Genomic DNA, 7,428 nt, shown 5'->3' with positions numbered 1-7,428 from the left:
TAAGTCATTTTTTGCAAGTTAGGAAACAGAATCAAACGAAGGCAGTCGAGTCCTCTAGGGATCCAGGCCAAGTCTTGGGACCTTCAGCAGAATGACGTAATATGAGGTGCTAATGATGAGGTTATAAACTCTAAATAACAACCACTTATCTCCATTTTTCCTTATGAAAAAGCCAAAAGTCCAGTCCTTAAAGGCATAATATAAGAACATCATGACCCAAATTACATGCTGGCAAACCTACTGGTGAACCAGATCAGAGCTGGCCAAGGATTGGTCAACAGAGAAAAGTGTTTACATTTTGAAAATTTGCTCTGAGAGTTAAAAAATTACTGGTTGCTGTTAATAGGAAAGCAGGTCAAAAAATATTATAGATACACTCACACTGATATTTGATTTTGCCAAGGTCTTCCACTAGAAAACGAAGTTAGAGATGAGAATAGCGGATAAGACACTTAAATATTTTCAAAATAAATTACTTAGTAATAAGAAATTTGGCATACTGCATTCTTTCATTTGCCACAAGAACTAACTGACAATGAAAACTCCTGAAAAGAAATGCTCAACTCCAAAAAAGGGTGGTGGCAGCAACACTTCCTACTATAAAATAACTTCCCGCTTTTGCATGCAATTAACACTGCTATTCTTCCATGACACAGGTTCATATGGAAAACTTGTCAGGAGCTTTGCCAGAGCCAGGAGATGAAAAATAGAGCATATCCTACTTAGCTTTATAAGTTCAGTTAACATCTTTAGGATGAACCCATAAAACCTAGCCGTTGTTTTGTTAAACGTCTGCAGAATTCCTTAGACCTCAGCCATAGTTTCTGCTCAATAACTTAAAGCTGGGCTCAGTCCCATCTGACTCTTCTCAGGGCCAAGGTGGATGCTAGTCATCAAAGTCTAGAATGTCATTGTAGGAGTAACCCCTGTAGCCTCTGGACACATAGTAGGCGACGCATAGGAAGTAAAATCCCGACAGGAGTATTAGAATGCCAATGACGAGGACTAGAATGGCCCAGTCTGCCCCCCTCTTTGCTGGTATAGCCCAAAAGCAGTTGGGAGCCTATGAAAAAGGTGCCAATTAAAAACAGCACTATAGCAGACACAATGGCCTCATATGGGATCTTAGGAGGGCTTTTCTTAAACTGAAGGTTAATGCAGCCATCCTCCGTGCTGGAAAGCCCTGAGTATTTCACTTTACTACTGGGGATTCCAGTAGCCAGGTTGGTAGGTGATGACATCATAACACAGCCACAGCTACAGTTGTAGTGCTGCGTGAGGCCACTTGCACGTGACAGCTCGCTTACTGTTGGAAGCAGGGATGTCCAAGCCCTCACAGCAAGCCTCACCCAATTCACCTTACAACATTTTAAAAAAGGAATTTAGCACAGCCATGAGGAATTTGAACATGTTTGTTTTTTTGACCATGTAATTCCAACCTTAGGAATCTGCCTAATGAGAAGGGGAGACTAAGTCAGGGGGAGAGGAATGGGATTGGATGAAAGATAGAGAAATAGCAGGAAGGGAAATGAGTTTGTGTAGGAGTCTGTGTGTGCACAGGCATGAGTGCAGAGGCAGTAAGGACAGGTGAGGGTGGGTGGTGGGCTCCCAGGTCCCCTCCTCCCCAGCCCTCTCTTCTCACTTCCTTGCCAACTCCTGGCCTCAGCTTTGGGAGGGTGAGTGGTAGATAGACAGCATACTGAGCCTCCTCCTATCACAAAGAGCTAATTAGTAGGAAATTTGACATCTTCGTCAGATCCAGTATTTTCTTTCAACATCATAGACTAACTTTTTGCTTACAATCCATTACAATTTTATGGAACTACTATTGTAAACGTGGCCCCTTGTTGACCCAAACATCGTAATGTGGCACATGACTGTAAAGGACTTTAGGCAAGACCTAAACACTGTAATGGACATTTCTACAAAAGAAACCTAAGGAAATGGTTCAGAGAGGGAACTGAGAGATATATGAAAGTGCTTTTATAGTGCACACACACACATTGAAAATCCTAATGTCCTCCAACAGAGTAGCATGATAAATTCTAGTCTGTCTAGATGTGAAACAATGAACAGCTAATACAATGACTTTGAAGATATTGAGAAACATAAGAATAAAAATTAAGGAAACTTCGGCTAAAATTGGAGTTGAGAAGGCCTGTAGAGTAAGCTCCCGTCCCCTACCACTCACCACCAATTATTCCAAACAGGAAAAGACATACCTTGCATCTCCGACGGGATGGTGTAGTTACCTTCCTACTGTGGTAGGAAGTATATTTCTCTTCTTGCCCAGCATATAAGCCCAGTCAATGGAAAACGCCACAACTCAGCCAATGAAAAGCCACAGTCACCCCGAACTCTTACTTTCCTCCAATAAGCTTTCACTTTTCTCCTGCTAATGACTTTTTTCAGCACCAACGTGAACCCCGGAACTAGTGTACGATGAATGGAAAAACTATTTTTGAAGAAGCGGCTTCACTTCACAGCCCTGGTGTTAAAACTTAGCAGGAAAAACTCAGCCGCCAACAGAAACGCTCTGCTGAAATATTAAGAAAGGGAAAGCAGACTTATATAGGGAAAAGTTTCCGCCACGAGTCCCTGATTGGTGGGTTCTCATGGAAATGGGACTCCAAATCCTCACAGTTCAATTGGTCCGAAAAGCACTATTCTGATTGGATGGAATGGAGACACTCTGATTGATCAGTAAAGATGCAAATATTCAGCTGGACTGGATTGGGGAAGTCTCACTTCTATTGGTTGGTTTCGGATCCTAGGCGCTCTCTTATAAGGGTCGACTCAGCAGAGAAGAGCACAGTGTAGGAAGCTTGACAGTGGTACCTGTGGCTTCCTCCCTCCCCAGTTGTAGCGAGTGCGTGCGCTGTGAGCATTGGCTGCTAGACTCTGGTTGTGAATTTGAGCTCAGTTAACCTCGTGGAATCCTTTCAGGCAACATTTTCTTGCCCTACTCGCTACATAAGCCTTCCATCTTGATTAACTCCTCCCTATAGCTCTTGCGAGATGTTGCTTGATTTATGAGTTGTTTAATAAAGCCAATTCTTCAAATTTGCTGGGTTGAATTTTATTTTTAGCACAGGGAAATGATCACAAAATATTAAAAGAAAAGCAGGCCATAAAACCGCATATACAGTATGATCAGAATTTTCTAAGAAAAAAACTGCATGTTTATTTTTTAATTTGGGAAAGTTAACAGGTATGTGGTACAAAACTGGTGGTTTAAATGTTCATCAGGTCATACAGCTTTCAAATGTTCCATAATGAATGGATGCTGTTTTTATAATGAGTTAAGTACTAAGTATTCGTTAAAGTCCTTTTCCTTCATTTTAACTGGGCCTCGGAAGCAGGCCAGCTCTTTCTTGCCACCCCAACCTCCGCCAAAGGAATGCCGGGGCTCCCCACCTTCTCCCAGCATTGTCCTAGCGCGCTGCCTTCGCTCGGCCCTCTCGCCTTTCCGTGCACTTTCCCTAATACTCTTTTGAAATATTTCACTTTTCTGGGCTGTTCACGGTTTTTACAACGTCTAGCTTTTCTAACCAGAAAAGGCCGAAGGAGAGCTCCAGGGCCGACTCGCGGCGCCAGCGCGCCCCCGCTCGGCCTGCTCGGGCCTCGCCTCTCCGCGCGCTCCTCCGCGGGATCCTGACACGCCCTCCCAGCCTTCCCCGCCCCGCGCCCGCTTCCGCCTTCCCGCCGCCCTGGACTCTGCCCCACGGCTTAGTTCCTGCGGTCATGGCTCCGCTGCGCTTCTCGGCCAATGTGTCATGGTTGTTTCCCGAGCTCCCCGGCCTCGCAGCGCGGCTCCAGGCTGCGGGGCGCTCGGGCTTCAAGGCGGCTGAGGTCGGCTGGCCGTACGCGGAGCCGCCGGAGGTGCTGGCGCGCGTGGCGCAGGAAGCGGGGCTGCAGCTGGTGCTTATCAACACGCCCCCGGGTGCGCTGTGGGGACCGGGGCAGGGGACTGGGGGCCAGGGGCCATACCCGGGGGCTGAGGTCTGTTCTCTCCGCAGGAGACCGAGAGAAGGGGGAAATGGGCCTGGCGGCCGTTCCCGGGAGGCAGGCGGCCTTCCGAGAGGGGCTGGAGCAGGCTGTGCTGTATGCCAAGGCTCTGGGCTGTCCCAGGTATCTTAGCCTCTCCTCTCCCTCTATGACCCAAGACCCTTCCGCACGTGGTTCGGGGTCCAAGAGCAGAGGACGCCTGGTTTTGAGAGCTCAGGCGTCTGAGCGCACCGGCCCTTCTCCACCCCAGCAGTCCTGGTCCCTTGTAAATTCTTTTGTATTTTATGTCATATGTCATTCTCAGTTGGCAATTCTTTCATACTCCTCTCCTGGGATCCCATGCTGGGAGCTCAGTTTGAGCAGAGAGCTAGCAACGTAAACAATAAACGAGGAAGGATCCATCTGAGAACTGGTCAATTCACGGAGGCTGTGGGAGCAGAGTAGGCACCTAACTGGGATCAGAAAAAGCTTCCTACAGATACAGATGTTGAACTGTGGCTTAAGGAGTGGGCATTTGCTTGAAGCATCCCAGGTAGGTATGCAGTGAGTGGCCAGAGGCAGGAGGAAGCTTGGTGTGTTCAGCAGAGTTCATGAGGCTGGAGAGTTAGTTTGGATTGGATGTGGCTGAGAAAGATTGGGTGGTGATGGGAGAAGGTGGAAGCTCAAAGTGGGGCTGATCAAATAAATGTCAAATCCTGCAGAGCAAATAGGCTGAGAAGGAACTGGCAACAAGGGGTCATTGTTGGTGGGGGTTGGGGGCAGAAATCAGATGGGAAGAAGCTAAGAAGCAGATACAAGTAGACACAAGCAGTGTGGAATTCTTGAGAATGGTTAAGGGTCAAAATAATTTCTAAAAGGCGAGACTTAAGCACCGGGAGAAGGGCCACAGGAAAAGAGGTTGAAATTACAGGAGGGGCTAAGTGAGGGACTGAGGTCTCTGAGGCCTCTAGGCAGGAGGATCGGTTGACCCTCAGAAGGGCTGTGGGAAAGGACTTGGCCTTAGGTTGACACAGGAGTGACTGAGGGTGCTGGTAGGCCTGAGCATCAAGGCCAAGTGGTATGGACTAGAGACCAGGGCGGGTGGTGGGAGGGCTGGTATAGTAGGAAAACGGCTGGAAGAGGTGCACATAGGGAGCAAAGCCCATGCTTCTGGGATGGACTCCATAGCTCCTTCCAGTCCCATTTTCCCCACAGGATTCACCTGATGGCTGGCCGAGTACCCCAGGGTGCTGATCGAGCAGCAGTCAGGAGTGAAATGGAGACAGTTTTTCTGGAGAACCTGAGGCATGCAGCTGGGGTTTTGGCTCAGGTGAGACATCAGTGAAAACAGACACATACACATACTTAAATGAATGTGTCTGAGTGTGTGCGGAGGGCGGTGCAGTGTGGAAAGCAGTAAGGCACAAAGGTGATCACTGACCCAGGTCAGGGGAACTGGGAGTGGCTTGACCAGTGACTGAAAGATGGGGAACAAACCTGGGGGGAAGAGCTGTATTCACAGATCCAATGTGCTTCTAGGAGAACCTTGTGGGATTGCTGGAACCTATTAACACCCGCGTCACTGATGCCCAGTACTTCCTGGATACACCCCAGCAGGGTAGGACCCTCAGCCTTGGGCCGCCTCCTCTCTGATTCTTGCGCTCTCCTTGAGTGTCATGGCCCCCTCTTGGTTTCTTTCCCAGCGGCAGCCATCTTACAGAAGGTTGGAAGACCCAACCTCCAGTTACAAATGGTAAGTGGAAGAAAGGGAATACTCAAGAGGGCCTGTGTTCCCCATATCTGGGAAGAATGGTGGGGCCTGAGGGGGTCTCTCACTCTAGTAACCACTGCCCTAGGACATATTCCACTGGCAGATCATGGATGGGAACCTGACAGGAAACATCCGGGAGTTCCTGCCCATCGTTGGTGAGAGGATCCCTTTCTTTAACTCCTTCCTCTGTCATCCTACCCTTCCAACCCCCTGCATCTGTATCCCAGGCCTGAGCAGGAGCCTGGGCCCTACATCTGCCCACATCTGTCTCCAGGACATGTGCAGGTGGCACAGGTCCCAGGCCGGGGAGAACCTGACAGCCCTGGAGAGCTGAACTTCCCATATCTATTCCAACTGCTGGAAGACGAAGGCTACAAAGGCTTTGTAGGATGCGAGTATCAGCCTCAAGGTGAGGGGTGGGTTCAAGCTCCAGGCCTGGCCCTGGGGAAGGGAGTACTGCAGGGACAGTTATTGGACAGGGGATGTTTTCCTTCTCATGGGTTGAGCCACTGCCTCCCTCTCCCTTCAGGAGACACGGTAGAGGGCTTGAGCTGGCTACGTTCCTACTGGGATAGGAGAGGCAACCCATAGGCTGGCCAGTGAGGTCCTGCTCTCTATCCACATGCCTCTCTGAGACAGTGAGTTGAGCATCCTGAGTCTTCTCTGAATTAAAGACAACCTGTTGAACATTTTCATATGTGTATGTTATTGGGGGAGGAGGGGAACACATAGTGTCTAATCCTTCAGTTTCTCTGGGTCACATCCATCCTATTGAGAAGGGACATACAGCTCAAGCTCAGGTCCTCCAGTCTGTGCCAGTGTTGCTGTGGAAATGGGAGAGCTCTGAGCCCACCTCCTTGTGTACAGATGATACCAAGGGTCTGAGAGCAAAGGGACTTATCTATTGTCACAGCTGCTTCAAAGGCAGAGCTGGATGTCTTATCTCAATGGCAATGTCCAGCAGTGATGTCCCAGTGGGAAATGAAGACCAGAGGATGCAAGGTGGGAGGCGGGTGGCTGACTGCAATCAAAGACATGGAGGCAGGATTCGGGCAGAGGAGCTTTCAGGAGTGAGAGCTTGCCACCTGGTGTGAAGAATTCCTGGGACTCTACTAGGTAAGCAGGAAGGAAGAGTCCAGGGGCCTGAGACGAGGTGGGCACATCAGGGAGTTGACATGACTCTCCAGAACCCTGGGTTGGCAAGCAGCTGTGAGTGTTTTGGGACAGCAGCCCCTGCTGCCAGGGTTGCTGCACCCCTCCCCCTGCCCCCCCAGATATAGTCACAAAGCCTTTGGTATCCCTCAGTGTCTGGGCTTGCGTTGGGGCACAAAAAGGCTGGTCAGTCCTGCTTCAAGTGGGCAATCACAGATCCATGATTCAAGGAACAGTGACATTCAGTGGTCCATTCCTCAGAGGAGACGAGTCCAGAGGGTGAAACAGGCTGTGTTGATGACAGACTCAAGGTGGTGGTAGGTGGAGACCAGCTGGGCAGGGGGGCTCTCGCTGTCCTGAGGCTGTACTGGGAAGGGCTCTCGGAAAACCACTGTCAGAGACTGTGGGAACATGGTGGGAGTACAGTGGTGAAAGGAAGGCAGGGTAGGTACCCCAACCTCAGTGGACTCTGGGGTGGAACATTTGGGGTACAGCCTCCCACTATGCTGACACAAAGC

The 7,428-nt window shown here is 49.5% G+C and overlaps 2 protein-coding genes and 1 pseudogene across 8 annotated transcripts in view; 1 reads left to right on the top strand and 2 right to left on the bottom strand.

The window, feature by feature from the left end:
* Positions 1-886: 886 nt before the first annotated feature.
* On the bottom strand, positions 887-1,244 carry LOC105297092 (annotated as a pseudogene).
* Positions 1,245-3,656: 2,412 nt separating this feature from the next.
* Positions 3,657-6,451, top strand: HYI (hydroxypyruvate isomerase (putative)). Of its 2 annotated transcripts, none has more exons than XM_023534992.1 (8): positions 3,657-3,943; positions 4,020-4,131; positions 5,203-5,317; positions 5,527-5,605; positions 5,691-5,740; positions 5,862-5,913; positions 6,033-6,167; positions 6,288-6,451. In XM_023534992.1, exons 1-8 carry the CDS (start codon positions 3,745-3,747, stop codon positions 6,347-6,349), a joined length of 804 nt encoding a protein of 267 aa, XP_023390760.1. In that variant the 5' UTR covers positions 3,657-3,744; the 3' UTR covers positions 6,350-6,451. The 2 variants fall into 2 exon arrangements, with proteins under 2 accessions (XP_023390760.1, XP_011365821.1); XM_011367519.2 differs by having other exon boundaries at positions 3,661-3,943; positions 5,844-5,913.
* Positions 6,444-7,428, bottom strand: part of SZT2 (SZT2, KICSTOR complex subunit) — a 50,634-nt gene continuing 49,649 nt past the window's right edge. For 4 of the 6 annotated variants that reach the window (XM_023534983.1, XM_023534985.1, XM_023534984.1 and 1 more), the window contains one exon: positions 6,444-7,311. In XM_023534983.1, coding sequence (XP_023390751.1) covers positions 7,168-7,311 — 144 coding nt within the window. In that variant the 3' untranslated portion in view covers positions 6,444-7,167. The remainder of the gene's footprint in view (positions 7,312-7,428) is intronic. The other 2 variants (XM_011367520.2, XM_011367522.2) reach the window with 1 other exon arrangement.

This window comes from Pteropus vampyrus, unplaced genomic scaffold, assembly GCF_000151845.1.
Source record: "Pteropus vampyrus isolate Shadow unplaced genomic scaffold, Pvam_2.0 Scaffold135, whole genome shotgun sequence".
Lineage (NCBI taxonomy): Eukaryota > Metazoa > Chordata > Mammalia > Chiroptera > Pteropodidae > Pteropus > Pteropus vampyrus.
The sequence above is the reverse complement of the archived record's forward strand: the minus strand, read 5'-3'. Positions and strand labels throughout refer to the sequence as shown.

Bases quoted from the DNA above. Each gene is read 5' to 3' on its own strand.
- HYI (XM_011367519.2), top strand. From the start codon at position 3,745: ATGGCTCCGCTGCGCTTCTCGGCCAATGTGTCATGGTTGTTTCCCGAG. The intron at 3,944-4,019 runs GTGCGCTGTGGG...TTCTCTCCGCAG, and splicing joins GCTTATCAACACGCCCCCGG to GAGACCGAGAGAAGGGGGAA. The intron at 5,606-5,690 runs GTAGGACCCTCA...TTTCTTTCCCAG, and splicing joins CCTGGATACACCCCAGCAGG to CGGCAGCCATCTTACAGAAG.